Raw genomic sequence first — 27,952 nt, 5'->3', positions numbered from 1 at the left:
ACCTTGAAACAGACCCTCCTTCTGGACATAAATTTGAAGCCGTTTGATTTAGATTTTCCATAAAAGGAAAGCTGACGGTGAAGCCCTGTACCTCGCTCCCCAGCCCCGCGTCCCCCTTCCAGCCGTGGCCACCAGAATTTCAGTCTACTTCTGCCTGTGGTTCTAACCCTGCCCACTGATGTCAGCAGCCATAAAGCCTATTTCATTCATGATTTTATCGACCTCTCAAATTTTGCCTCAACTGTAGCATGCTGTTCTCAGCATGCGTCTTCCTTCAGTGCAGGTGTTTTGAAAACTCCATCGTGGCTCCACGTAGGTTTGGTTTGTTTGCTTCAGCTGCTGTATGGCCTGCATCCTAGAACTAACCACAAGTGGTCGACGGCCTTGCTAGCTGAGGACGTGGCTTTTCGGTTTTTCGCTGCTGACCGAAGCCGGGCTGCCGGGAGCAGGTGCACGCACGGCCAGCGGGCCGTGGCTGGGCACCCATCCGGAAGCCCGTGGACTGCGCCGGTCACCGTCACCACTAGAAGCGGGGAAGAAGCGGGAGGGGGCGACCGGGAAGTGGCGGGACGTGGCCCCCCGCGGCGGGGGCAGGGGTCTGGGGACCCGGGGCGCCGAGGGCCAGGCCGGGATGGGGGGGGGGGGGGGGGGGCCCCCCCCCCCCCCAGGAAGACCGCGGCAGCGACTCCGCGAGAGCAGCTCGAGCGGCCACGGGCCGCGGGCAGGACACGGGGGAACCGGGGCGTCCGGGTCTGGAGGGGTCCCCGGCGCGGCCCCACCCGGCGAGCGCACGGCCGCTCGCAGCCCCGGACGCCGGGCTCTCTCCTGCCGCAGAGGGACCCCCGCTCCTACCGTTTCTCCGCGGACTCCGCTCACCGGCCCCCCCCCACCCCAGCCCCTCTCCTTCCGGGTGCGCGGTGCCGCGCGGGCCGGCTCCCCACGCTCGCTCGGCGGCTCCGCTGGCGCCGGGGCCCGGGGGCGCAGCGGGGGCGCGGGAGGCTCGGAGGGGGCGGGGGCAGCGCTAGCCCCACCCCCGCCACGTGACGGCGGGCCAATCCTCGGCCCCCTGGAGGCCGGTCGGTGACCAGAGAGATGAGCCTGAGGACCCGCGCCGGGAGCCAGGCCCACACCCACCGGCGCGCCGACCCCGGGCGTGTCGCCGCTGAGGCCGATACCGCTCCCAGCTCAGCCCCTCCTCTGGCCCCGTCCTGTGGCGGTCAAAGAGGTGGGTCCTCGTGAACCCCATGTGCGAATCACCCCATTCTTGCCCTTCTACCCGAGGCCAGCTAAAAACCCACCCGCTAACCCCCGCCGGGCCCCTTCGCGCCTCTGAATCTGCCGCTCCCTCCCGTCCTGCTCAGAGCAAACCCACGGCTCCGGGCTGCGGAGCCCGAGCGAGCCCGGCCAGGAATCCGGGCACCTTGCGGTTCGGTGGGGGGCGGGGCGGGGCGGGGGGGGGGGCAGCTGAGGCCCCGTGAGGGGTGGAGTCTTGCCCCAGGCCCGTAGCAGCCCCCAGACTCCACTGCTGACAACCTGGCTGACTTGCCCGACTGAGCGTGCCCACCAGATGTGCCTAATGCCGGTCTGGGGCTCCCCAAGCTTCCCTTCCGGCCAGGCCCCGGGGGCATCGCTCCTCGCCTTGTGGCAGCCGCTGCTGGCAAAGGGGTGGCACCTCACGGGCTGACGAACCTGAGATGGACCCCGGAGACACCATTCTCAGGTTGGACAGTCCTGGAGGCACCGCCCGGGGGCAGCTGGTGAAGGACACCCACCATGTCATGGGAGCGTCTGGACCAGCGTGGGATGGGCTCCCGGCTGTAGCCCGGTCTTCCCAGCTCTCCTCAACTTCTCCCCCAGGCACCTGCCCCCCCCACCCCCACCCCTCAGCTTCTGCTGGGCCCGGAGGAGCCCAGATGCCCGGAAAGGCAGCATGAGGGCCACCGGAGAGTGTCCTGGGGATGGGCTCATCCATCCCTGGAGGGCCTCACCCACGCCTTCTGCCCCAACTGGAACCCCCCGATGTGCCCAGAAGCTGTGTTGATTGTGGTTCCCAGAAAAGTCTTGGACCTTGGATTCTGGTCCTATCTCTGGGACTAAGAGGCCCCAAGGCCCAGAGGAATTGTCCCCTCCTTTCTCTGGCAGCCTGAAGACCCTCCCCCAGCGCCATGTGCAAGGTGACCTACTTCTACTCCCTGCCCCCAACAGGACCCAGCAGGAGATGGGCTCAAGAACACCCCCCCCCCCAAGCCCATGGCCTAGCTTCCCCAAGTTGCCTTGGACGAAGGGACCACAGCCTGAGGGGGCAGGTCCTCTGGTTCAGGCTTCCCGTCTCCCGATTCTGCCCTAGGCCCCCACTGACCCTCAAGAAGCGGGAGGAACTCGTCCTCCCCCAGGGGCTGGCTGAGTTGGGCAGGGGCAACGGGGCCCTTTCCTTCCAGCTGCGTTGTGCACACGCACACGTGCCTGTGGATTTGCTGTGTGCTGATGTGTGTGCGTGGTGTTGATACGTGGGTGTACGTGTGTGGGTTTGAGTTATTCTCTGGGAGCTGGTCAGCCCCTAGCTGGACTCTGGGGGGCCCTCCGAGGAATAACCTAGCCTCTGCCTGGACCCGCATTAACGGTTTGCCCTATTTCTGTTCTGGAAAGACCCGGTGTGACCGAATGGCACGTTCTCAGCCTCACCGCCCCAGGGTACCTCCTAAGCAGGGCCAGGCCAGGTTCCAGCACACAGCACAAGGATGTTAGAATGGGTGAGCGGGGGCCCCAGAACATGGGGAGAGGGGTCTACTCACCAGCTTGGGCAGAAGCCCCTCCTGCTGACCTCTGGGCCCCATGCCCGTGCTCTGTCCCTGGTGCCTGGCCACCCCTCGGACAGCCTCCTGCCTTTATCTGCCTGCCCTTGGCCTGGCCCCCACCCAGTGACTTCCTGTCCACGCCCCCACAAGCTTTTCCATGACATGGTCTTTGGGGGGGGGGGGGGGGGGGGGGGGGGAACCAAGGAGATCAGGAAGGCAGGAAAGCGGCAAGAGCCAGCCCTGGAAGAAAGAGGGGGAGGAAGGCTGGGGGTGCCTGGCAGCCCACCCCCAGCAGCCCAAGCATCTGCGTCCCACACACCCACACCCAGGCCGGCCTGCCACAGACCCACCGTCTGGAGGGGAGCGAGAGAAGCCCACGCACCCTCGAGCCCGGCGGCAACGAAGGCAGGGCCGGAGGTGGGTTTCTGGCCCCACACAGCACGGCCGGCCGCTGAGGCCCCGCCATCTCTGCTGCAACTTGGGGCTCTTGTCAGTGGCTGGGATCCACTCGTCACTCCCTCCTACCGCCGCCCACATGCTGATTTCCGCCCCGCTCCCCGATACTACGAACACATGGTGGGGGTGGGAGGCGGCTGCGGAGGCTGTCTCTTGAGACCCAGAGCCCCAGGTCCAGGCGGCCACCCAGGGGCCCGTCTAGCAGAGCCAGGAGCTGTGCCCTCCTAAATCCGGCACTGAGCCCGGATCGCCGGGAAAGCCCAGCGCGAGACCGGGGGTGCCTGTTGTGTTGTGGAGAAGGCCAGGCCCCTGGACTCTTCCTCTCCGTGGTGGCTCTCTGCACCTCGGTCCCAGGCAGGGCAGCACTCAGGTGCCCCTCACCCATCAGTCACGGCTTCGTTTCCCTGAACTTTATTTTATAAAACGTACAGAGTGAGTTGCAGCGGTAACGTCTTTCTTTAAACTGAAATAAGTTACGACATCTCCGTAAGCAAGGCCACGCGAGGCGGGAAGAGGCTGGGTGGGGGCGAGGGCAGGAGGGCTCAGGCTCGCTCAGGCTCGCTCAGGCTCGCTCGTGGAGGCCACTCTTCCTCATCACTGCCGTCAGGAACAGCGTCGGTCCCGAAGTAGCGGTCACCGAAGTTCCCTGGGGAAGGAAGCAGGCCCTCGTGGCGGGGATTCCAGCCGCCAGCCCCCCCCCCCCCCCCCCAGCCCCGCTGACCGGCCCTGCGCCGCCTCACCGATGCCAGGGATGATGCGGAAGAGGTCATTGACGCGCTTGTCCACAGCTGTGGTGAGGATCCTCACTTGCGGGAAAGCATACGCCACCGAGTGAACACCCATCTCCGCCATGAGCAGCGACAGCAAGAAGATCTTGTCCTCCGGCACGTCGTGGTCCTGCACGGTACGGGGCCGGTGAATTCCAAGCCAGCCCTGCGGCCGGCGGCCCCCTCCAACCCACTCACCAAGAGCACCCGCACGGCCATCATGGCTGCAGCGCCCGTGGACACGGTGCAGTCCATCAGGATGACATGGTCGTCACTAATGTCCTTGGGCAGCCGCAGGTAGTGGAGCTGCGAGGAGCCGGAGTCGGAGCCGGAGTCAGAGCCGGCACAAAGCCAGGGCTGCCCTCCGGACTCTCCCCGCCCCGGATTACCACCGCCCCCCCCCCCCCCCCCCCCCCGGCCCCCTGCGCCCCTTGGCCCCTGCCCTGCCCTCCAGGCTCCTTCCGGCCCCGCACCTCGGGCTCCCCAGTGAGCTGGTTGGTCTGGATGAGGATAGTGCCTATGCGCACGTCTTTGCACACGGCCCGCAGCGCGGGCTCCATCGTCTCACCGGCCCGCAGGATGGACACGCCAGTGATCTGGGGGCCCGGGGGTGGGGGGCGTTGAGCTGGCCGGACCTCCCGCCTCGCCTCCCCGGCTGCCCCAGTCTCGCCCCCCCCCCCCCCCCCCCGCCCTCCACACCCCCCCCCCCCGGCTGCGGCCCCGCCGGTACCTGCTTCCCCGCATAGCACTTGCCCGCGTAGTCCTGCCCCTGCGGGGTCTGCACGACGCAGTCCTGCGCACAGAGGGGGTGGGGGCGCTCGTGAGCACGAGGGGCCGCCCACATCCCGCTCCCCCGCCCCCCCCCCACCCCCGCCGGTCCCCACCCCGCCCCGCACCTGGAAGGGCAGGAAGGAGAGCGCATGCTCAATGAGCAGCCGCATCAACCGCTTGGAGTAGAAGATGAATTCGTCACGGCTGGTCTCCTTGTCCCTGTGGGCCGGTGGCGTTAAGCAAAGGGGTGGGCCGCCAGGGGCCACCTCGTCCTACAGAAGGGCTCTCACCTGATGATGGTGTGCATGCCTCGCACCTGCGGCGTGCTCTCGAGGACACTCAGCGTCTGAGGCAGAGGGTGGCACTGGTGCGCCGAGGCCAGTGCGGCCCTGGAAACACAAGCCAATTGGGGGACTCAAGAAGGGGTGTCTCCTCCTGGCGCCCCATCCTCCCGCTCCGACACTGTGTGTGGGGCAGATGTGAGGGGGACAGTGGGGCGTGCAGAGTGGGGGCCGCCGCCTCCCTGTGGCCGACCTGGAGGGAGGGCCCCACCCCCGGGATACGCCCGCCAGGCGAAGGCAGAGCAGCTGACCTTCAGGTGGGAAAGCGAGGGGCTACGGTGTCAGCCTCCCCTCCCAGCCCCAGTCCCCTCCGGGCCTTGCTCGGGAGAAAGCGAAAGGGGACCAGGCAGCGGGAGGGAGAAGGAGTCTCAGCCCCCAGGAAGGGCGACTGGTCCCCAACCCCAGAACATGTCTCTCTGGGCAACAACTGAGCTTCAGGGCCAAACTTCACCCTGACCCTTCCCTCCAGGTGATGCACCACCCTCTCAGAAGACAGGAGCAAATCTAGCTCAGGGCCACCCCTGCTGCACCAGGCCTGGAGCGGGGAGAGGAGGGGGGGAAGGGGGGAACAGAGGGGGTGGGGCAGGACGGAGCAGAGGGGGCGGGGCAGAGGGCAGAGTTGGGGGAGGGCGGAGCAGAGCAGAGGGGGCGGAGCAGAGGGCAGAGCTGGGGGAGGGCGGGGCAGAGGGGAGGGGGCGGGGCAGAGCCGGGGGAGGGCGGAGCAGGGGCGGGGACAGCAGCCCCCCTCCCCCAGCAGCGCACAGCACAGCAGCAGCACAACCAGAGCGCACTCTGTCCTCACATATCCCAGCGCAGCTTCCTCTGCTCGCCAGGTGAAGAGTACGTTCGGGGAGGGAACAGGGCAGGAAACCCAAGGGTTTACAAAGAGGAAAAGAACAAAGAGAAAAAGAGCATTTAGCAAGGGAGCGCGGGCAGCCCCTGCAGCCTCCGGCTAGATGGCCTGAGAGAGAGAGGCAGGTGGCGGGCGACTGGGGGACCCCTGGAGGCTTTGCTCTGCGAGGCACGGCCCCCGCCCAGAGGCCTGCCTGCCTGCCTGTCCCCGCCGACCGCCCACCAGCAACACTTCCTGGGGCTGACAGAGGCAAGCGGCCACCAGCCACCACTTCCGTGGCTGGCCAGAGAAGGGGAACTGGCCGGCAGCAGCATTTGGGTGTTTTCTCAAGTCTGAAACCCCAGGAACTGTATTCTCACAACAGAGGCTTCCAGAGGGCCTGACAGGACAATCCCTGCAGGTGCCCTGGTCTGGAGGAGAGCCAAGCAGTGATTCAAGCGAGGGCAGGACACTGGAGGGGCCAGTGACTGGCCCTGGAGGCATTCCCAACGCAGCAGCTGGGGCTCCCAGTTGTGAACCGGGGGCTCTCCTGGTGCTTCCCGATCCCACAGAAAGCCTGGGCTAAAGGCAGGTCATTCATTCATTCATTCATTCATTCATGCTGAGCACTGTGTGGGGTAGGTGCTTCCTCTGCTCCCTTGGGGCCCTGGTGCATTCAGAGCTCCTGGCTCTCTCTCTCTCCAGGGCCAGATGGGCAGGGGGCCAGGGGGCTGAGGCCTCACCACCATCTGTGGGAATCCAGACCGGACCCTCAGATCAGGCAAAGGAGGTATAAACCCAGGCCCTCCCTCTAGCTTCTGAGGGGCAGGCCTGTAGCCACTGACCTGGGGGGCACCCAACAGGGCTGGCTCAGCACAGCTGTGCCCTCTGGCGTCAGACCCCATGCAACCAGCCCCATGCTAGGGAGAGGCCTCCAGAGAGGTCTGACCAGGGCAGAGTCAGGGCTCTGTGTGACCTTGGGCGAGTTCCTTAACATCTCTGTGCCTTAGTTTCCTCATCTGCCAACAAGGACAGGCAAAAGCAGTGTGGGGGCCACCACACTGTCCCTTCCGTGCCTGGGGCAGGGCTGCCCAAGGGTGGGCATGACAGGAGAGGACCCTCCCGCCTGCCCAGGTGACAACCCAAATTCTGAGCTGCCTGTGGATGTTGGAAATGCCTCCGTCTGTGCAGACAGGTGTAGGAAGTCTTACCTGACACTGAGCTCACGCTGCGGCAGCAACACAGGGAGACACAAGGGAATGGGGTGGCACGTCAGTGATGGTAGCGCTGCTCACCTCGCAGTCACCGGACAGCACAGCCCCTCGCCACCGTGCACCCTGGCCAGCTGGGCCACCCCCACCCAGGAACGGACCTGCCACAGCCCCACCAACGGATCATCCGAGGCAGCTGCCAACCATGGGAGGGAACCAGCTGTTACGGCCTGTGACCTGGGCACCCTCTGGACTGGGCAGTAAGAGCCAGGACTCCTGGGGCTCTGTTCCTCATTCCTCAGGCTTCCAGCACCCCATTACGGAGCCTGCCCAGAGCGGTGGGCAGTGCCCTTAGCCAGCCCGGCGCATGTAACTTCAGGTTGGGGCACCCCTCCTGGAGTGTTCGGGACACAGCACCCAGCACTGACACCCAACGGTCCCTGGAAGCTTTGGGAAGAACAGGAGTGCACCCTTCCACTCAAGACCCAGCTCAGGCCGGAAACACCAGAAGGCACCTGTACACTCCACGCTTCCTCAGGGAACCCAGCTGCCTCTGGCCAGCACAAAGGGCCGGGGGCTGGTGGGCAGCAAGGCTGACCGAGCAGGCCTGGGACACTGGAGGGCCAGAACGTGGCAGGGGACAGTAAATACACAGGGGCTGCAGAGCAGGTGGCTGTGGATGGTGGCTGCAGGGAGGCAGGGAGTGGGGCCGGGCGGGCTGCAGGTAGCTGGGAACCTGGCCCAGCTGACTCACCTCCTCCAGCTGGCTGTGCATGTGCTGCACGATCAAGTCGATGGCCACTGTGTTCCCGCTCCCTGGGACGGGACAGGACAGGTCAGGAGGGTGACACGGGCAACCAAGGCCTCCTCTGCCCACATCCCCAGGGCAGGTGGGTCTGCAGGCTCACCCCAGGGCACCACGATGTCTGCCACACGCATGGTGGGCTGGATGTACTGGTCGAAGGCAGGTTTGACGAACTTGTTGTACTGCTTGATGACGCCCTCAATGTCTCGGCCTCGCTCGCTGATGTCCCGGCGCAGCCGTCGCACAAGGCGGATGTCAGAGTCTGTGTCCACAAAGATCTTCATGTCCAGGAGCTGGATGGGGAGAGCCGGCTGCTGAGCGGGGCGTGCCACCGGCAGAGCCAGTGTGGGCGACATCGGGACCAGTTCCTGCAAAGATCTCTGGGCTGTGCGCCGACCTTGGGGCACCTTGAGGGTCTGGCTGGTACCTCTGGCTGGCAGTGTGCGTGGCTGTGGGGGCACGTACACGTTGCGCGGGGGCGCTGTCCACCAAGGGCTTCAGCCAAAGGCCACTGGATGGGTACTGGTTCCTGAGGCAGGTGGGGCCGGCACCACGACCGTGGGTCGTCCGCTATCTACATGCCCTCACACACACCAGGGGACTGGGGACTTGTTCCCTCCCCACCACATCCCCCACCATGGTTCTTGGGCTTGGTGAGTTCAGGTCTGGCCTAGAATGGGCGGATGTGGGGCTGGGCACTGCTGTACGGTGGGCAGCGGAGTTCCCTGAGCCTCAACCCAAACTCGCTGGCCTCAGAACTACAAGGAACCAGGAGCACAGCACAGCTGGCTGTGAGCACAGGCCTCCCCCGATGGGCCTCAGCAGGGGCAGGAGAGGGAGCCCCGCACAGCATGGCCTGGCGGGATGGATGCGGCTGTGCACGCCTGCCAGGGGTCAGGGGTGCACCACGCAGACGGCACAGACACAAGGGCCCGCCTCCATCCCAGGCAAGAGCACGCACGTGCACACACGCAAACCTGCACCCACCACCCCAAGGTCACTCTGACCTCAGTGCCTGCATGAGCCCCAAAGAACAGCAAAGGAAACACAGACATGAAGAGGGTGAGTAAGGATCAGAAGAGAAAGAAAACACAGTAGAGGCCCCGGCCCAGGGCTTGCACCCCCACCTGGAAGGGAGCCCCTCCTCAGGCTGCCTCCCCCACCAAGGGCATTTCCAGTCTCTCTGTGGGAGTGGCGGGTCTGCTTGACCCAACGTCCCGACTGGCTCCCCACAGAGTAGCCATTCCTCACCCAACACCCAGTGACTGTACCACAAGGACGGGACAGGTGGCCATGCACCTGTCAGAGCCAGTGGCTTGGCCTGCTTGGAGGAGGCAGGTTTGAGGTTAGAACCAGGGGGGGGCAGAGAGCTGAGCCGGGGTGGGCGTCCCCGGCCGTCAGCCTCGAGCCCCACTCTCACCTCCAGCAGTGTCTTGTCAGCAAAGGCCATGATGCCCTCGAAGATGATGACGTTTGCACCATAGAGCGTTTTCTGCAAAGGAATCGTGCAGTGGTTCACCCTCTGTGCCCACCATGCTCCCAGGAGGATAGGCACAGGCCGAGCCCGGCGGGCCTACCCAGTCTTTCTTCCGGCTGTGGGTGGTGAAGTCGTACACGGGAACCTTGACACTCTTGCCCTGCTTCAGCTTCTTGAGGGTGGACACAATGAGGTCAAAGTCAAAGGCGTCTGGATGGTCAAAGTTGAAGTTGTTGCGGGCAGCCTGCTCCTGTTGCTGCGTGGTGAGCACCTGTAGGGGGAGGAGGCAGGGGCTCTGTGCACCCCTCCCCACCATGCCCGGGGCCGGGGCGGGGGCTCCAGGCCCCTCTGAGGACATGGCCTGCATGTGCGGGAGTGCTCCTCACCTTGTAGAAGGAGTCCATGGACAGCAAGACCACCCAGGGCACGTCCAGGGCCTCGATGATCATCCTGGCCACAGTTGTCTTCCCGGAGGCGCTGCCGCCTCCCAGGCCTGCGGGAAGGGGCAGAGTGACCCTGAGCAAGGGCCGCCCAGCCATCCTCCCAGATGGGTTCCCTGACACAACTGAGGGGCACGAGGCTGCTGACATCAGTGGAGCTGCTGCTCAGGTGCTCGATGACAGGTCCTGCCTGACCTCCCCCTCCCGCCGCGGGCCTTGCTCACCGATGGCGAAGGCCTCCTTGGACTGCGTGCCATGCTCGTTGTACCAGGGCGGCCGCCCGGCTGTGTAGATGGTGCGCTTGCTGGTGCGCAGCAGGGGCGGCTCAGACTTGCACTGGCTGGTGGTGCGCTTCCGGGGCGAGCGCCTGGTGCCCACAGCCGGGAGGAGCCTGTCCAAGGACTCCGCATTGCTGCTGCAGAGAAGGAGTACACGCTCGCCTCTGCCGTCCTGTGTCGGGCCTGGCGTGGCCGCCGTGGGGCGCAGCCCCCCGTGCAGGCACACGGGCACGGCGCGGCGGGGGGCAGACTCAATTGGGGCATACACAAAAAACCACCCGCAGCCCATCCACAGGGCTCTGGGCCTCGGACCGCCACTGCCCACACAAGTTCAGAGGGACAGCAAACACAGGGCAATGAGGACTGCCACCTTGGGCCTGGCTCCTCTTTCCTCGTAGGCTGGGCACCAGCTGGCTCCATAGGGCCCCTGTCCTTTCAGGAGATGAGAGGGGCACACCAATGGCAGTCAAGACCCCGTGAAGGACTATGTTTCCTCCCAGGACACTCTCTGGGCAGTCCTCTTGTTTTATATGATCTGATCCCTGCCACCCCGTAGGGTACACAGGGAGAGGGGCTCCGGAGAAGGAAGCCGCTGATGGGAAAGCTGGGCAGGGCGGCAGAGTGGATGGCTGCAGGAGGAAGGCCCTGCACTGGGAGGCCTACAGGGAAGCCCTTGCTTCTTGCCCTCCAGCACGCTGCAAACTTCGGGCAGAAGGCAGCGGCCTCCAGGGGCTACGAGCTGGAAAACTCAATCCAGGGAAGGCACGGACGGCATCTGTGTTCTGTCCTGCCCATGCTGTACCCCTAGTGCCGAAGGGACATGCTGATGTCTCTGTCATTTCAGAAGGGGTACGGTGTGACTGCTGGCCCAAGGCCTCAAATCCCAAGAGCGGCAGCTCCAGGGACATTCAATTTGGCTGAGTGGCCCAGCTGGGAGGCAGTGTCTGCCTGATGCCTGCTCAGAGTCTGTGCTGAGAGGACTGGACACAAAAGCCTGGTGTAAAGATGGCTGCAAGGCCAGGACAAGCCCAGGGAGAAGGCATTTCTGGCCACCACATAAGAGAGAGACTGGGCTGGCCAAAGCATCACCTTGCTGACCTGCTCCCGAGGCTTCAAGGCAGGTCATGGCCCAGCACAACTACTGACAATCTGGGCAGAGCCCCCGGCGGGTGGGAAGACAGGGCAGGGAACCATGTGACGTGCTGGGCAAGTCGGTCCCTGCGGAATGCTTTCTGCAGCACTGCCTGTCCACCCCTGGTCCAGGATCCTGGTGATGAGTGCTGCTCACAGTACTAGCAGGAGAGCCGGGGATGAACAGAGACAGGGAAGGCGTCGTGGAAGTATGGCTAGGTGAGAAAGTCCAGTGCCATGAGACACGAACTCATGTATATATTTACATAAAACCGCCCGCCTGCACACGCCTTCATTTAAGGGTGCGTGAACAAAATGGGGCGCATAGAGAGGGCTACGGTCTGTGAAGTCTGCTGCCACCCCTACAGCCAGCAGTGCCGGGCCGCGGGGTGCCTGGAACCGGGCCGCAGACCCATGCCCCGGCAAGGGTGCTGCCAGCTCACCCAGGCCCGTGACAGTGCCTTCCTGCCTCTGGAACAGCCTGCAAGAGCCGGGAAGGTGGGGTGCACACGTGTTGGGGGTGGGAGGAATTAGCTGAAGCCAAAGGCGTGACAGGTAGTGCTCGGGAGCCTACTGGTGTGTTGAGAGGACAACTTCAGCAGCAAGAAACCACCCACCACATGACAGGAGACACGTGGCCGCATCCTGGGGGACAGACAGCACAGGACTGCTGCTGCTCCTTGCCAGGACAGCACAAGGAGCCACCGCTGGAGGTGATTAGCCTGTCTGTGTGCTCAGTGTCACCTCTGTGGCTCTGGAGACAGCAATCTGGAGCGAGGACAGCCCTAGGCACTGTCACCCAACAGCAAGCACGTGGGGGATTCTGCCCAGCATGGAGCCACCCCAGCAGTGCCGTCCACACGCCCATTCAGTCAAACCAGAGAGGGACACGGTGAGGGGGTGGGGAAAGCATGCACCAAGCAGCAGTATCTCCAGGACCTGGGCAGAGGGCAGTGCTGTGTGATCTAACCCCGGACGTATTCGTCTAACCACACCGAGCACACGGCCCCCACGGCTCACCAATGTGTTGCCCTCCCAAGCAGGCGGCCCGCCGCTCGCTCTGGAGATGACAGATGGCCCATTCGGGAGAGTGGAGCCAGCCCTGCGGTGGCCCTGGGGGTGACGGTGGGCAGAGAACAAAGTCCAGCCCCGTGCCTTCTGCGAGCACACTCCAATGTGGAAAACCTGACTTGCAATGGAGGAAGTCCTCCCCATCTCAAAGAACGCACTCTTGTGCGCTCGTGCTGAGCATGCCCACGCAGGACCGCCTCGGGGCAGCGTAGGCCTGGGGCTGGCATCGCTCCCGTCCCCTGCTTCTCACCCCAGCGCAGTGGCCTGGCCTCTCCAGCAGGAAACTCAGAGTCCCTATTTGTGAGTGTTCATTGTACTACCGAGGTAATGACGGCCACCACCACTGACAACTTCTGAGGCTCATGCTGCCAACAGCCTGGGACCATTCCAGGGAAGAGTACCCGTGCGCCAGGAAGAGCTGAAAGTAGGGCAGAGAGAGCTTTGCCAGAAACCCGCCCCGTCTAGGGCGCCGCCCCATCTAGGGCGTGATGGGCCGGGAAGGCATCAGGCTGGGTCTGCAGCCAACTCCAGCTGCACTGCCTTCTCCAAAGCCCCGTCTCTCTCTGGGAATCAGGGACAAAGCCGCGCTGTGACCTCAGAGCAAGCCGCACCCCATTTTCTCAGCGACGCGACCTTGGAAATGGGAACATCGCACAAAAGATCTCATTTCTCAGTCAACAGATGGTCGGGGTGCTTCTGGCTGCAGTGACAAAAGCTAATCTCAAACCAAAGGATTATGAGCCACAACAGAGACTCGCCTGTAACAGGCAGCCCCAAGCAAAACCAGACCCTGCTGGCGGCCAGCCCTGCCTGGCCCCTCGCGAGCACCTACCCGGCCTGTTTCCCTACGTCGATCGGACACACGCTACATGGGGCTGCCAGCGGCCAAGACACTGCAAAGGCAGTTGCCTCACTACAGCCGCGGGGGACAACAGGCCTGCCACTCACCTGCCTTCTGCTCCGAGGGCCCAGCATCCCGAGATCCTGATGCCAGGGTAAGCTGGGGGGCTGCTCATGGCTGGGACACAGGGGACAGTGGACAGCAGGGTGATCCCAGGTGTCTGCAGGAGCATCTCCACAGGGCCACTTAGACCCACAGTGGCCCCCTCGGACAGCTCAGGAGACGCCTAAACTGTCCCTCCATGTGTGGGCAGGAAGTGTTGCGGGTGAGGAGCTGGGGTTGGGTCCGAAGAGCCTCCCGTGTGGAAGGAACGGCACTCACTGCCGGCCTCAGAGGCTGAGGCCACGGGCATTAAGAGGATCACCCGGCTGGGGGCTGTGCACTTTCCCGATATTAATAGCACTGACCCTGCTGAAAAGAACAGTGTCCTGTGGCCCTGGCAGACCTCAGGCCTGCCCTGGCCTGTGCACCGGCTGGTGCGCTGCCGGCCCAGTGCTTGCTGAGGACCACAGTGCACCCCTCCTAGTACACCATGGAAAAAACTCCAGACCCCAGGCCTGCTTGGGACTGTAAAACCAATCCTCTCCTACACCCCTACAGAACAGGGAAATCTGAGGTCTCTCCTGGCCAAGTCTTGCTGACTGTCAATGCTGCGCCGACACTCTTGGCCCCAAGGTGCCTTCTAGAGGCATAAACAAACCTGAAACTCTATCCACCTGCCCCACCCCCTCCAGGGGTAGGCTCCAGTTCATCCCCCAAGGCCACCCAGTGCTGCGTGTTCAGCCAGGGGAAACAGTCATTCTCTAGCCTGGCAGCAGGAGAAAGAATGGGTTCAGCCCCAGCCTCAGCAAGGGTGGGCCAGCCAAAAGATCTTTACTGCAGTGTGTGAACCGGTCTGCATCCCTAGGTCCTCAGCCTCCTTTCCAGCTTTCCTCCTGGCTTCTAACAACACGGAGGCTCAGGGAAGAGAAGATTCCAGATGGGGCTCACACACCTGAAGAGGGGCCGCTCCTGGCCGCCCAGGTAACAAGGGTGTGTCTGTCTCCCTGTCCAGAGGCACTTGGTGGCAGAACTGAACTGTCCAACTTTGCCCACAAGAGCTTCCCCCTCCTGCTCCCTGGCCTGGACAAGCAGGCAGGGGCTGGCCCACACTTGGGAGGCTGGAGCTGTCCTGGACAGGGCTGCAGAGTCGGGGCATGCAGCACCAGGGCCTTCACTGGTGCCTGACACCCTGTCCAGGTTTAGGAAGTTTGCCGGATGAGTCAAATGAGGCTGGATGGAGGAGGGAGGAGCCAGGCCCCAGTGGACCCCAGACTGCTCAGAGACAGAGGTGTCAGGGGATTATTCTCAGGGCAGGTAGAACACTGGGGGGCTGCAGCCTTAAAGGAGCCAAAAACAGGCTCCAGAGACTTGCACAGCCCCTACCCCATTACCCTGGAAACCTCCCTGCAGAAGTCCCTTGTTCCTGCTGCTCTGGGCGGGTCCAGCCAGCCTCCCTCCATTCCCATAGCTGCAAACCCACCTCCACCCGGCCTGCACCAGGAGACAGCCCCAGGGGTTCACTGTTATCACCACCATTCTCATTTACCCATCAGCATGTCCAGTGCTAAGGGAGTTGGAGTCTCTGTCCTCATGGAGCTAACCCTCTAGAGGGGCAAGCAGACAAAACACAAGGGCAAAGTGGACAAACCATACCAATGTGTCCGCAATGACGTGGAAGAAGCTGGAAGGGTGGTCGGGGAGAGCCTTAGCTCAGGGGCACTGGCACATACACCTAAAATGTCAACCAGACCCAGCTCCAGGGCCCTTGGGGGGTGTGCAGGGACTGTGGGGGCAGCACAGAGGAACAGCCCTCAGGACACCAGCCAGCATCAAGGGACAACCGTGAAGTCCAGAGGCAGTTCCAGGGTAGACCCCATGGGCCTCTGGAGAAAGCGCGCTGGAGTCTCCACTTACGGCTCCCAGGTCCTGGCTCTCTTCCTACGACCTACGCTTCCCTGGACATCATGGTGGGGGGGGGGGGCACCCAAGCCCACTACATGATTCTGCACGCAGGATGGGGCCCTGACTGCAGCTGCCACCTATCTGTGTTCTCAGGGAGTGCTTTTCTCAAGGGCTTACCTAGCTTTATCCTCTCTGATCTTGGGCTACCTCAAAGATTCTTTGGAACAAGCAGGTGTCACAGACTCAAGTCCTGTGCCAGGCATATAGTCACTTTTTGCTGGGCAGGTGTGAGATGGGAAGGACACACAATGCTCCTCAGGGCCTGGGCAGCCTCCTGCGATCTGGCGGCTCCTGAAGGAGAGCTGTCATCGCCGGGCAGCCTCGCCTCATCCCTTACCCCCCCCCCCCCCCGCCCCTCTCCTCCCTCCAAGAAAGAGGTTGCCCTGGCACCCAGACCATTCTGGAGGAATCCAGGCACACAGCATTTCTGCCTTGGAGAGATCACCCAAGTCCCGAGATGAGATGCCCGGGCTGGAACCGTGGTTTCCTTGGACCCCCACAACCTGCGGCCCTCGCAGAGCCTTCCTGAAGCGACAGTTTAGACCCGGAAGTGCAGGGGGCTGCTCCGGATCGCGGCTCAGCCACCGCCCCCTGGTGGGCCTGGCCCCAGGAGCTCAGTAGGAGCCCATTTCCTCTTGGCCTCTTCCATCTCCCCAGTCAGAGTGACAAAATGGCCCTGCCCCCGCTCTACCCTTCCAACTTCAACTCTTGCAAAGCCTCCCCAGAGCCTGGCGGCACGGCACAACAGGTGGGGCAGGCGGAAGGCAGCAGCCACGATCCACTCCAGACTCACGAACCCTGGCCTCTTAGGTGGAGCAGAGCCTGAGTTCCGGCGGATTCCAGAACACACCGACCACCTCAGATGCTCCAGCCCGGGGGTCCTCGCCGTCCCCTCGGGACAGACAACAAAGTCCACGCCAGCTACGTGCAGAATCCGCTTTATCCGCAGAACCTCGGACTGGGCGCCCGGCAGGCCCTGCCCATGAACCCGGTGCCGCCGGCCATCGAGGAGCGGCGGGGCGGACACGGTCTCACCTCCGGGCTCAGCGCCGCCGGCCCCGCCAGGCCCGGAGGAACCTCCCACCGCGGCCGGGGCCCCCCCGCGTGTCCAGACCCAGCCCGTCGAGGTCGCCCTGCCCGCAGGCCGACGCCCCACCGCACCGCGGGCTCCGGCTCACACGGCGGACGCGAGAGGGCGTGCGCGGCCCCCAGCCCGTGCTCGGCGGGGCGCGCCTACCGGTCCTCGCACGAGGCCTCGCTCCTCTCCGCCGGCCGGTCGGGCCCGTCTCCCGCCGCAGCGGGCGGCGGAGGCAAGCGGGGCGCGTCAGCAGAGGCTGGGGGCGCCGCCATGGAACTCTGAGGCCTCTCCGCGGGCCGCGTCTCCGGGGCTGGCCGCCGGGAGTCGTAGTTCGGGGCTTTGCGCCGCACGCTCGCTGGCGCGCCGTACGGACTACAAGTCCCACAAGGCCGTGCGGCTGTGCGTGCCGGGACTCGTAGTCCGGCCTCACCCGCTGCGAGCGGGCGGACGGGCGTCGTCTGCGGGGAAAGATCCCACCCCGAGTTTTACCACAAACTCAGCAGCACAAAGCCCCTGGAAAAAAATCAATAAACATTTATTTGATACAGTCATATTTAATACATACAGTTGATGGCCCACCCCCGCGCCACATGGGGCCGGGAGGCGGGGACGAGGACCGGGGACAGATGGTCACAAGGCGGGCAGGGCCCGAGCTCACCGTCAAAACATCTTGCAAATAAACACTTTGTAGATAGAATATATATGTATATATACGGTTACAAGTGATAGCTGGAACCTCTCTTCCGAAATGCACTTATGTACGGAGAACTGGCATTAAAAAACCCAAACCAAGAAACCCAAAGCACAGGATGTGTGGCTGCCAGGCCAGAGGTACTGGCCGGCGCCCCCCCCCCCCCGCCCCCGCCCGCGAACCCCAGGCCTCCAGGGTAAGCCACCTGGGGCCCATCGAACTGGACACACCGGGACAGCCCTGCCCCCGTGGGTCAGGGTGCACCCATTCTCTCCCTTCTGAACCAGAGGGACAGGAGGGGGGCTACCGCTGGGAGGGCCACTGATCACCTCACACCAGGATACACCCTCAACTGCCTTTGCACAAGCAAATAAAGTGCATCCTATTTTTGTGTGAAGTGTCAGCCCCTTCAGTCGGGCCGTTCCTGTTCTCAGGGCAAGGGTGGGTGGGCTGGGCCAGAGGTAGATCTTCAGAAAGGGACCTGGCATTGTGCCCTGGGCTTGGGTCTTGGGCAGGGTTCACGCCCACCATGCCCTGGGGGTCTGCCACTCCAGTCCCTCTCACTGAAGGTGTCAATCAAGGCCAGGCGGTTACCTGGCTGGATTCCCACCAGAGTGGGAGGTGGGCGGATCCCGCTGAGCCGCCCAGGGCTCTGCCCACTTTGGAGGAGGGCTCTGCCCACCAGCTCGCCACTGCCACTCGCCAGAACATGGGAAGCAGAAAGGGAAGAAGGGAGAGAGGGGTCCGACCCAATAGTCACTTTTGGCAGCAGCCCCCCACACCCACTTTAAAGACAAAGAAGGGGGTTAAAGTGCTAAACATCAAGTTATCCAGGACCCCACCTCTTCCCACACATCTAGGCAGGGTTCCCAAACCAGGGACCAACTGTGGACTTCAGGGGGTGACCTGGAAACTCACCCCCCAGCAAAAAACCAGCCCCCCGTTCCCCAAGGGCCAAGTACCTGAGAGGCTGGGGCGGGCGGCCGTCCCCAGCAGAGGTGTTGAGGTCCAACCTCCTCCAGCCATTGGTGACAAAGACAAATGCACCTGGGGCTCCTGCCAGCACCTGCATCCCCTCCCTGCCCAAGGCTGCGCCCCCCCCCCAACAGTGGCTGCCTGACCCCACCTCTGCCTCCACCAGCTGTATTACCATAGTGATACCCAGGAACACAGAAAAGTCTTTCTGCCCACACTGCCCTCCCTTCGTGTTTGACACTGGATCACATCCATCCGTCCATGCCTCCAGTCTTCGATCAAATCAAGGTGTGTGTGAGTGGGGGCAGTCTAGGTCTCTACACCCCCTCCCTAGCACACAGGCCGGGGTTGCCCAAGAGCCTTTTGGCCAAAGGAAGGAAACTGGAGACGGGCAGCACGACCAGCCCCCAAGCCCCCCTGGAATCTGTCTCCCTACCGCAGGGCCAGGAGAGCCAAGCCTGGCTTAGGGCCCCTCCTCTCCTGTGACTAGATGAGGACGGGAGCTGAGGGGCAGAGAGGTGCCCGGTCAGCACCGCCTCCCTGAGCAGGGGAGAGACACCCCCTCAGCCCCTAGATCCACCGTCGGCACCAGGAAACCCTTAGCACCAAAATGTCGGATTGTTGTTTTTGTATAAAAAACAGAATAAAAAAAAGGTTGTTACTTGTCACAGCAACAAGACTGGCATCCACTACACCCAGGAGATACACGCACACGGGCAAATATCAAAATTCACATCATCCAGGATCGGCAAGGCCGAGCCCTCAGCCCACCCTCTACCCCCCAGTGGGAAATAACCTCTGTCCAAACCCAGTGGCTCTGAGTACCTTCCTCCTCCCTACACTGCCGAAGCTGGAAAGTGGGGCCCAGGGAGGAGGCCAGAGGCGGTTTGGCCACCTCCTGTGGGTGCCCTGGACTCCAGCCTGAACCCTGGTCAACCTGCAGACCCAGCCACGCTCTGAGTCCCAAAAGGGCCAGCACAGAGCTGCCACCAACACAACGTGACCTTGGCCAAGCCCCCTCCTGGCCTTCAGCTCTCATATCGAAAGACCACACAACCAGAAACAAAAGGGCAGGTAAAAAAAAAGGGGGGGGGGGGCGGAAGGGGACTCCCATGGGAGCTTAGCCACAGGCCAACCCAGACCAGCAAACAGAAGGCTGATTCCCACAGGGATTACTCCTCAGAGCTGGGCCCCAGTTCCATGCCCCACATGCCTGTGGGCCCCAGCCCGGACTGGCCCATCCCTGACCCACTGGGCTGCCCCAACCTAGAGCAGTGGTGTTAGCAAAGCTGGAGATTGGAGGCAAAGCTATGCTCCATGTGACCCCTTCACCCCCCCCCCCCCCCCCCCCGCTCCGGCAGCCCTGCAGGTGAGAGCAGAACCCTCCCCCTGCCCCAGGCAGGGAGCACCCATGAAGACAGGATGGCAGGAGAGCCCACGAACAGGGCCACCTCCACCCACTGTGACGGACAGGGGCCAGTGGGGCAGGGGCCCGAGCACAGCAGGGGTCACACAGGCAGGGGAGGGTGGGCCTGGAGAGGTAGAGAACAGAAGCAGAGGAGCCAAATGTGGAAGGACGAGGGAGGCCACGGTAGGGCGGCTGTCTGGTCAGCATGGTAGCAGTCAGACTCAGGGTCTGTCCTGGGAGGTAGCTGGGGGTGCTGGGGTCCAGTGTTGGGTAGAAAGGTGAGGCTGCTCAGGTGCCCTCATCAGCCCAGAACCATGGGTCACCGAGGACCCCCAAGCCTTGGGCCTGAGAAAGCAGACGGGGCCGGGAGCTTGCATGGTGAAGGCCATCTGCCTGCCTTGCTCTACCCCGTGGCGCTGAGGCCTAAGCCACAGACCCTCTTCCTGCCCATCCAGGGCCCCAGACTCCACCAGGCCCATAAATGTCCCTCCAAGCTATTGCACTTCCGTTGCTGCCACAGGCCTCCCCCCAGAGAACCAGCCCAGGTGTGCCCTGTGCAGCCTGCACACGGGAAGGGCCGTCAGGAAGGAGAGAGGGACTGGCTGCCTCCGCTGGACAGATGAATAGGCAGGGGTGGGGGGTGGAGAACTGGAGGGCAGGAGGTCCTGGAGCTAGCTATCCCCACCCTCAACAGAGTGGGCTTGGTGTCCAGTGTGGGGACCAGGCCCCACCCACCTGCCAGCCACTCTGCTCACTTCTCAGGAGCTTTGCTGGCTCCCACCTTCCGGCCAGCGGAGCCCCGGGCCCCTTTGTCTCTGCCTCCTGGGGGCCAGTCGTCTCGACGTGGGGGCATCTTGGGTGCGGGCTCCTCAGGGGTCCGCTCCTTGGGCTTTCGGCCTCGCTTCTTCCCACCTGCCAGACTCTTCTTCTCTTCCTTCTTGGGTGCCAGTGAGTCCTGGCTCCTGTGTTTGGGAAGTGGGTCAGCCGAAGTACGGAACCAGTTCTGGAAAGAAAAAGCCCGCAATGTAGACCCCGAGGCAGGAGGATGCTAGGCACTGGGGCCAGGCAGGCCGCTGCGCTATGGTGCCTCCTGCTCAGAGTGCGGGGGAGTGGTGCCCAAGCTCCTCCCGGCCTCCAGGGAAGCCAGAAGCCACTTTGAAACAACCCCACCAGATTTCTTCTTTCCTTTTCTTGTTGTTGTTGGTTTTTGTTTTTGAAACCACCAGATTTCTCAACCTTGGCTGCTTGCTCAAAGGCCACACAAGCTATTACCCCCCCATTCCCGCCCTGGCCCAGTCCCCTGCCTGGGGCCAGCCCATCTGCTGCAGGCTCAGCAGGTGTCTCAGCCCATCCCACCTCTGCATGGGTCTTGAGGATGTGGTACTTGACGCCACTCTCAGAGCTGAACTCCTTTGGACACAGCAGACAGCAGTACTTTCCCACCAGGTGGTCTCCCTGCAAGGCATCAGGCAGGCCAGCCCCCAGATATTGGACCCCACCCCCACCCCTTGGAATACCAGAAGCACCAGATCTAAGCAGGGAACCCCGGCCCTCTTCCCGCACCTGTGTGGCTATAGGGTCGGGGCAGCAACTACAGCTCATCTTGTTGGGTGCTCAATGGGTGAGCTTAGGGACCCATCAAGGCTTCTGTGTGGCAGGACCTCTGAGCTGCCCCCGCTGCAGGGGAGGTAAGGGATAAGGAGAGGATGGGAAGAGGAAGGTGCCTCGGGGAAGGGCTGCAGCCTTGGCCTAAGGCCCCTCACTCCAAGACCAGGTCCACTGTGCCCGCTTACACCCACACAGACGAGAAGCCCCTGTGGGCAGAACAACTTGGGCCAATGGACTCATGGATAGGGTTGGAGAATGCTGAAGTGTCCTGGGCTGGGCTGGCCATCGGGCACTGGCCAGTCCCTGCCCCACCGGGGTGGGGTCACACACCCAACATGCCGGAGCCCCTAAGGGTTGGCTGGGAGTGCAGAGCACCTACCCCACCACGGGAAAGGGCCAGGGGACTGACCTTGCTGCAGCTGGCGAGGTGGGCCTTAAGGCCGGACACACTGGAGTAGATGGCTTCACAGCACTGGGGACAGGAGACAACAGTGGGGGAGGGCCTCCCAGCAGATGTCCCCACACAGACACACGTGTACCCCTGGCTGAGGGATTATGGGGCCTCTGGGGTAAGTGGGGGGCTTGACCCCAGGGGTCCTGGGATATGGGCAGGCTAGACCTCTAAAGCTGAGATTATGGGGCTCCATCTAAGGACCCTGCAGGGATCACAGGTTGGCTGATCACTTGGAGACCTCCTACCCAGGGCCACACCTGGGCTCTTTATTCCTCAGCCCCAGGGTCCCCACACCCACCCACCAGCCTGCCCCAACTCACGTCATTGGGGCAGTTGACGTGGCCTTTCTCCTTGACTTCATTCTTCCACGCCTCCAACAACTGGGGGTTAAGTGTGGGGAGGCCTGGCCGAGTATAGTTGAGCTGTAAAAGCAGGTGAGCACCAGGGTGAGCCCAGGGGGCCTGTGTTAATGGGAGGCTACTGAACGCCAGGCCAGAGCCGAGCCCACCTGCTCCAAGGACCTGACTGTGCCCCCCACAGATGGCATATGTGAACCTGGAAGGCCAGCAAATGGGCCAAGTCACAGGGGCGGGGCCGCTGCAGGGGACCCCAAGCTAGGTCACACCCTGTTCGGGGACGGGAGCCGGGGGCCCAGCGGGCAGCTCACCCGGGCAGTCTCAGGTACTAAGTCATCCTTCACCCGCCGCTTGGTCCAGTCTCGAGCCAGTTCGTCCTCTGCAATCTCTTGCAGGTGGAACACGGCAACCTGGGCTGACGTGCGGCGGATGCGGCCGCTGGGGGTCCGCTCCACACCCAAGAGGTCCTCAGTTTCGGGGGGCTTGTCCTCAGGCTCCTCAGGCGGCTGCAGAGCAGGAAGACAGGGTGAGCAACAGGGACCAAGTGGCACGGGGCGCAGAGAGACAGAGGTACGTGCCCCAGGCAGCGAACACGGGCACTCGGGGGTCCCAGGCTTGCTAGGCCCCATGCACGTGGCCCCCAGAAAGGGAAGGGGGAGCACACGCAGCAGATGGCACGCGACACACATGCTTGGTACCCCAGGGGCAAGAGGACCCAGGCCACAGGCTGCTCACTGGGGCTGTGTGCTCCGAGCGCATGTGGTAATCGTGTCCGGCCTTGGAGCGGTAGGTCTTTCCACAGTGGGTGCAGGGAAAGGAGGGGCTGTCCACTTCACAGGGAGGCTTTCCGCAGCGTCGCTGGTGGTACTGGTAGCCCATGAGGCTGGAGAAGGCGGCCCCGCAGCCCTGGGGTCAGAGTCGGGTAAGTGGCCAGCAAGGGGCTGTGTCCCACCCCACGCCCAGCGCCCCGCGCAGTGCGCCCCGCCCCCCCCATCCCACTGACCTCCTGGGGGCAGCGCAGCCTCCCCATCTGCTTCAGCACCTTGCGCAGCCGCTCCCGCTCCTCCTGCTCACTCCCCTCCGAGGCCTCGGCGTCAGAGGGCTGGGGGGCAGGCCCAGCCTTAATATCCCCACCACCACAGGGCCCCTGCCCCAGCCCAGGGGTCAGGGCCACAGGTGTCCAAGGTCAGGCATGGGAACCAGTAAGTTCTGCTGCCACGTGGGGACGAGAGGTCAGTGGGCAGGGCAGGCAGGGTGGGGTGGGGTGAGATGGACTAGGAGGCTAGCGGCTGGTGGGTCAGGGCGTACCTTGGCGCTGTGCTCCGCCATGGTGTGGTAGTTGAGGCCGGCCTTGGACTTGAACTGTTTCCGGCAGTGCTGGCACTTGAGAGCATCCTGCAGCTGCAGACATGCCCCTGTCGTGAGAAGCTGAGTCTGGGCACTTCCCCGCCTGGGACCCCGGGCAGCCTTACCTTCTGACACACCTCCATGTGCTTCTTAAGCCCCACGAGGGTCTTTCGGGTGACCACATTGCAGGTGGGGCAGACAGCCTCCCCCCGTTCATGGATGGCCCGCTGCCACTGCTCCTCAGGGCCACCTGTAGGGCAGGGCCAGGGCCTCAGGGGCTGGTGGGGGCTCCCGGACGCCCTGGATGCCAAGCACAGGACCCACGGTCCACACTCAGCCCCCAGTCCCTGTGGTCCAGGATCCGCCCCAGAGTTGAGATCTGTCCTGGGCCCTGCACATGGCAGCCCCCCCACCTGGAGCTGGGTGGGCCGTGGGGGCCGGCACGTCCTTGCTGACCGTGCTAGCAGGAGCCAGCACCTTCTTGCGCACATCCTCGGGGCCCGGCCCCTCCTGCTTCTTGGCACGGTGCATGCGGGATTTGTCCTCTGCCTTGGCCAGGCCTGTGTGCACATACGGGGTGGGGCAGGTGTGAGCCAAGGGTGCAGGCACACTTGTGCACGTGTCGAGCCCCAGATGCTGTACTGGCTAGGGCCTCACCTTTGAGTCCGAAGGTCCCTGAGATGGACGGCTGCTCCCCTGTAAACTTCTTGGGTGTCTTCTGTTTCCTTCCTGACTCGGGGGAGAGAAAACAGGGCCCAGGGTTTCTGGTCAAATAACCGTCGGGAGGCCTGGGCCAACAGACCGTTACCCCCACCCCAGCCACTGCCTCCCCCCTCTCGTCTTACTGTGCTTTGTGCGCTCCGCTCCCTCCTCAGGTGGGGACACAGGGCCTGTGGCCCTCGGTGCCTCCTTGCTCCCCAAGGGCCTGCTGCCCAGAGAAAGGGGGCTGCTGCCGGGGTCTGTGCTCAGCTGGAAGGCCGAGGTGTGGCCCGTGGTGGATGGGCCATACTCCCCATTCTCCGGCCTCGCCTGCTTTGGCAGGATGGGGCATGCATCCAGGCTGTCCGCAGCCCTGCAGGGAGCAGGCAGGTGAGGGGCAGGAGGGCCCACTTCTGACCCTGTTACCACCTCCAACCTGGAAGGAGCCCCGTACCTTTTCTTACCACTGCTCCTCCCTGTGGCTCGAGGAGTTTTGTTCTCGGACTTGGTCAGCAGCACCATTTTGCAAGGTGGTGTGTGTCTGCTGATGGCAATGGGCCTGCTGACCGTCACTGGCTTACTGACCACAATGGGCCTGCTGACCGTCACCGGCTTCGTGACTGGCATGGGTTTCGTAACTGTCACAAGTTTTGTCATCGGCACCGGTTTGTTGATGGTCACTGGTTTGGTCACCGGCACGGACTTGGTGACTGGCACTGGCTTGTTGAGACTCACTCCCTTGGTGACCGGCACGGACTTGGTGACCGGTATGGGTTTGGTGACCGGCACAGGCCTGCTGACCGTGATAGCCTTGGTGACCGGCACAGGTCTGCTGACCGTCACTGGCTTGGTGACCGGCACAGGCCTGCTGACCGTCACTGGCTTGCTGATGCCGATGGGTTTGCTGACACCCACGGGTTTGCCAACAGTGACGGGTTTGCTCACTCCAATGGGCTTGCTGACCCCAACGGGCCGGCTGATAGTGACCGGCCGGCTGACCGGCCCAGGCTTAGGGGCAGGCAGGGGTCGGTCCATGTGGTTCCAAATCCGGTGCTTCTCCAGCTGGGTCTTGGAAGTGAATGCAGCCTCACAGAAGGGGCAGGGAAAGGTCAGCCTTTCTGAGATGGCACCCTGGGTGGAGAGGGCAGGCATGGGATGGCAGCCCAGGCCTCTGCCCAGACACACCCTGAGCAGACAGGTGGGGCAGGGCGGGCCCCAGGCCTCTATTTCCCTGCCCCACAGCCCCTTACCCCTTGGCACCGCTGGTAATGGTACTTGAGCCCGTAGATGCTGGGGAACTCCAGCCAGCACCCTGAGTTTGGACACTTCACCCTTGAGTGCGCCTTGAATTCATCTTTCCACTGGTTCATCAGGGAGAGCTGGACATGGAAAAGGTGAGGCTGCTGACCCCTCAGCCAGCCAAGTCTCTGCCAACCCAACCCATGCCCAGCCTCAGTCTCCTCCCCAGGCCCGCAGGGCAGACAGGCTCGAGGAGCCCTTCAACCTCAGAACTGCAGCAAGATTCAGGCCACCCCAAGCAGCGACGGTGTACTTGACCTGTTCTAGGAACCCCACAAACGTGACCCACTGGGTCCCAGGGCGCACCGTGAAGCCAGAAAGCACGGAGCGACCTCTGACGCAAGCTGAGGGCTTGGGGCTGGTGTGTGAAAAGGAAGCAAAGGCAGGGTGGTGGTCTTGACAAGCAGACCCCAGCATGAGTCCCACCCCAGCATTCAGGGAGCTCACAGGAATGTCTCGGAGGGCCTGGTTCTCGGCTTTCGGACGCCCCTTTTTCTTCCCTTCCGTCCTATCACTGGCTGGACTTCCCGGGTCAAAGCAGAGTGGGCCCTGGCTGGGCACTGTCTGCCCGCCCCGGACCACCGGCATCCCTGCAACACATGATATGCCAAGGCTTGGAAGCTGCATTCCCCACAGCCTCACCTGCCACCCAGGGGGCTGCTCAGGCCTGGAGGAAGCCCCACTTCCCCCACAGCGAAGCATGGGGAGTGGGAGACTGTGACTGTAGTCAGCCTAGGACAAGAATCCAGGGGCCCAGGCGGCCCAGCTGAGCACCCAGGAACTAGACTACTGGGGGAGCTGGGAGCTGAAAAGGAGTCCCACAACCAGTAGCAGCTGCCTGTGGTCACCTGGAGTTGACCTTGGCCTGATCCCTCTTACCCAATTTTGGTGGGTCATGCAGCACAGGAAGTCGGACTTCGTTCCGGCCTCCATCCTTCCCAGGTCCACTCTTGGTGGATCCGGGGAGCCGGCGGCCTCCTCCAACACAGAAGGGATCGGTCATTTCTGCAGAGCAAGTAGACAAACCTGTGAGGCTCACCGGGCCCGACTCAGGACTTGAACGGACTACTCTTAAACCCTGCCCCCAGACAGGCCCCTCTCCGGCTCAGGGGAGGAGAGCCTGCCCACCTGTGCATGTATGGTAGGTGATGGAGGCTTCTGGTTTAGGGGAGGGGCTCCCCATCTGAGGTCTCCCCAGATTATCCAGGAGACACAATCATCTTGGAAGCACCTAACTGTCCTGAAACCCTCATCAGCTCTCATAGACTTCCTTTGTCCCCAGACACACAGTCCTAAAACGTGCCATGAATCGTACCTGGTACTGAGCTGGGGGCAGCCCCTGAAGAGGTGGAGCGTTCAGGAAGAAAGAGACCAACAGCATCCCTCCCAGGGGCCAATTATGACACTAATATGGCTGCTAGCTCACAAGCTGCTGTGGCCCAGCACCTTGGGACACCTTACAGCCCCAGTCAGACCGAAGGCAATGCCACCCCACCTGGACATGCACCCCTGGACCCTTCTCTCCAGGACACAGATGGAAGATGGCCAAGATGGGCACTGCAGGCCCCTAGTCTACTCAACTGAATAAATTCCCCTGGCGGGGGGGGGGGGGGGGGCAGATCAAGGACTGAGGATCCCAGGAGCACCTGTTTCTAGTCCCCATGCCAGCTGAACCATTCTACCTGACTTTCTTCTCAGCCTTGTCTCCAGCAGGAATCCCTCAGCCACCCTCTACCTGGCTGACCTCCTCTCCACCTCCACCCTCAAAAGCCTATCTGTCCCCCCCACCCACAGGTCCACCAGTGCCACTCCAGAAACTGCCAGGCCATCGGCCACAGGGATTACCCCGCTGCCTGAGGCTGGACATCCTGGGCCTGTTCTGCTGGGGGACTCCAGACCCTGAGAGCTCTGGGGAGGGACTCTTGAGCTCAGCCCTACAGGATCCTCCTACAGGGACACCTAAGGCCACAGGAAGGGGGGGGGGGGGGGTGTTGTGTGGGCAGGCAGCCCCTCCTCTGGCAGTTCCTAATGAACTTACATCAGAGGAAGCGGGGAGGGACTGCAGGGCCTAGAGGGGGTCCAGAGACTGAGGTCTCTGGTAAGGACAATCACTGCTCATTACCAAGGGGGTGCCCATATCCAGGGCCCAGGGGGAGGTTCGGGTCTACACGGGCCTAAACAAACTTCTCTGAAGTCTTCACACCAAAACTTCCAAAGGAGACATGCCAGCATCAGTCATCCCAACGCCATGATGATTCCACCAGCCTGGGATGTTGGTGCCTACCAAGAACCCACTTTGCAATCTCTCCGGCTTGGGCGGAGAACTCAGAGTTGGGGGGCCTGGGGCCAGGGCTGGCCTAGGGGGCAGACACCCTCCTTCCATCCACGACCTGTGACTAGAACAACAGGAGGAAAAGAGATTCCACCCTGTCCGAGGACCCAGCAGGGTGGCAAAGGTGGGACCCTCGCAGGGGGGAGGGGGCGCCACAAGCAACGCTGGCGGGGGGACCTCGGCACAGGCCGGGCGCGCGGATGAACCCGGCCAGGAAACGTACACCTGGAGACTGGCCTCGCCACACACCTGTCACCTGCAGCCGGGGTGCGGGGCCCCGGCCTGGCCCCGAAAGGGCCGATCGCGGGTGCAGGGGGGGAGGGGGGGGCGAAGGCAGTGAACCAAAATGGCGACTTTTTCTGGAGAAGGAGGAGACAGGAGCGCGGCGCCGGCGCGGGGCGCGGGGCGCGGCGCGGGGCGGGGTG

The 27,952-nt window shown here is 63.2% G+C and overlaps 2 protein-coding genes across 8 annotated transcripts; both read right to left on the bottom strand.

Annotated features, from left to right (window-relative positions):
• Positions 1-3,646: 3,646 nt before the first annotated feature.
• Positions 3,647-16,770, bottom strand: UCKL1 (uridine-cytidine kinase 1 like 1). Of its 7 annotated transcripts, none has more exons than XM_049650417.1 (15): positions 16,518-16,770; positions 10,120-10,310; positions 9,842-9,948; positions 9,556-9,726; positions 9,399-9,470; positions 8,082-8,271; positions 7,928-7,989; positions 7,174-7,190; positions 5,080-5,178; positions 4,915-5,008; positions 4,749-4,811; positions 4,492-4,614; positions 4,217-4,324; positions 3,992-4,148; positions 3,647-3,897 (listed from the first exon to the last, which is right to left on the bottom strand). In XM_049650417.1, exons 1-15 carry the CDS (start codon positions 16,628-16,630, stop codon positions 3,794-3,796), a joined length of 1,671 nt encoding a protein of 556 aa, XP_049506374.1. In that variant the 5' UTR covers positions 16,631-16,770; the 3' UTR covers positions 3,647-3,793. The 7 variants fall into 7 exon arrangements, with proteins under 7 accessions (XP_049506374.1, XP_049506373.1, XP_049506376.1 ...); XM_049650416.1 differs by lacking the exon at positions 7,174-7,190 and adding an exon at positions 5,933-5,952; XM_049650419.1 differs by having other exon boundaries at positions 10,120-10,307.
• A 102-nt stretch (positions 16,771-16,872) lies between these two features.
• On the bottom strand, positions 16,873-27,127 carry ZNF512B (zinc finger protein 512B). The gene is made up of 16 exons (XM_049650415.1): positions 26,075-27,127; positions 25,643-25,785; positions 25,147-25,275; positions 24,351-25,027; positions 24,043-24,269; positions 23,855-23,926; positions 23,611-23,757; positions 23,323-23,447; positions 23,159-23,251; positions 22,854-22,952; positions 22,586-22,756; positions 22,162-22,356; positions 21,815-21,916; positions 21,450-21,512; positions 20,789-20,887; positions 16,873-20,435 (listed from the first exon to the last, which is right to left on the bottom strand). Exons 1-16 carry the CDS (start codon positions 26,196-26,198, stop codon positions 20,184-20,186), a joined length of 2,718 nt encoding a protein of 905 aa, XP_049506372.1. The 5' UTR covers positions 26,199-27,127; the 3' UTR covers positions 16,873-20,183.
• Positions 27,128-27,952: the final 825 nt, after the last annotated feature.

This window comes from Panthera uncia (assembly GCF_023721935.1).
Source record: "Panthera uncia isolate 11264 chromosome A3 unlocalized genomic scaffold, Puncia_PCG_1.0 HiC_scaffold_11, whole genome shotgun sequence".
NCBI lineage: Eukaryota > Metazoa > Chordata > Mammalia > Carnivora > Felidae > Panthera > Panthera uncia.
This window is presented reverse-complemented; position numbering and strand designations above follow the sequence as displayed.

Excerpts from the sequence above, each read along its gene's own strand:
- UCKL1 (XM_049650422.1), bottom strand. The coding sequence starts at position 13,448 with ATGCTCCTGCAGACACCTGGGATCACCCTGCTGTCCACTGTCCCCTGT. Across the intron at positions 9,949-10,119 it reads CAAGGAGGCCTTCGCCATCG|GCCTGGGAGGCGGCAGCGCC; the intron begins GTGAGCAAGGCC and ends CCCTTCCCGCAG. Across the intron at positions 4,812-4,914 it reads TCTCCTTCCTGCCCTTCCAG|GACTGCGTCGTGCAGACCCC; the intron begins GTGCGGGGCGGG and ends CTCTGTGCGCAG.
- ZNF512B (XM_049650415.1), bottom strand. The coding sequence starts at position 26,198 with ATGACCGATCCCTTCTGTGTTGGAGGAGGCCGCCGGCTCCCCGGATCC. Across the intron at positions 23,758-23,854 it reads AGGGACCTTCGGACTCAAAG|GCCTGGCCAAGGCAGAGGAC; the intron begins GTGAGGCCCTAG and ends ATGTGCACACAG. Across the intron at positions 20,436-20,788 it reads TCCTCAAGACCCATGCAGAG|AACTGGTTCCGTACTTCGGC; the intron begins GTGGGATGGGCT and ends TTTTCTTTCCAG.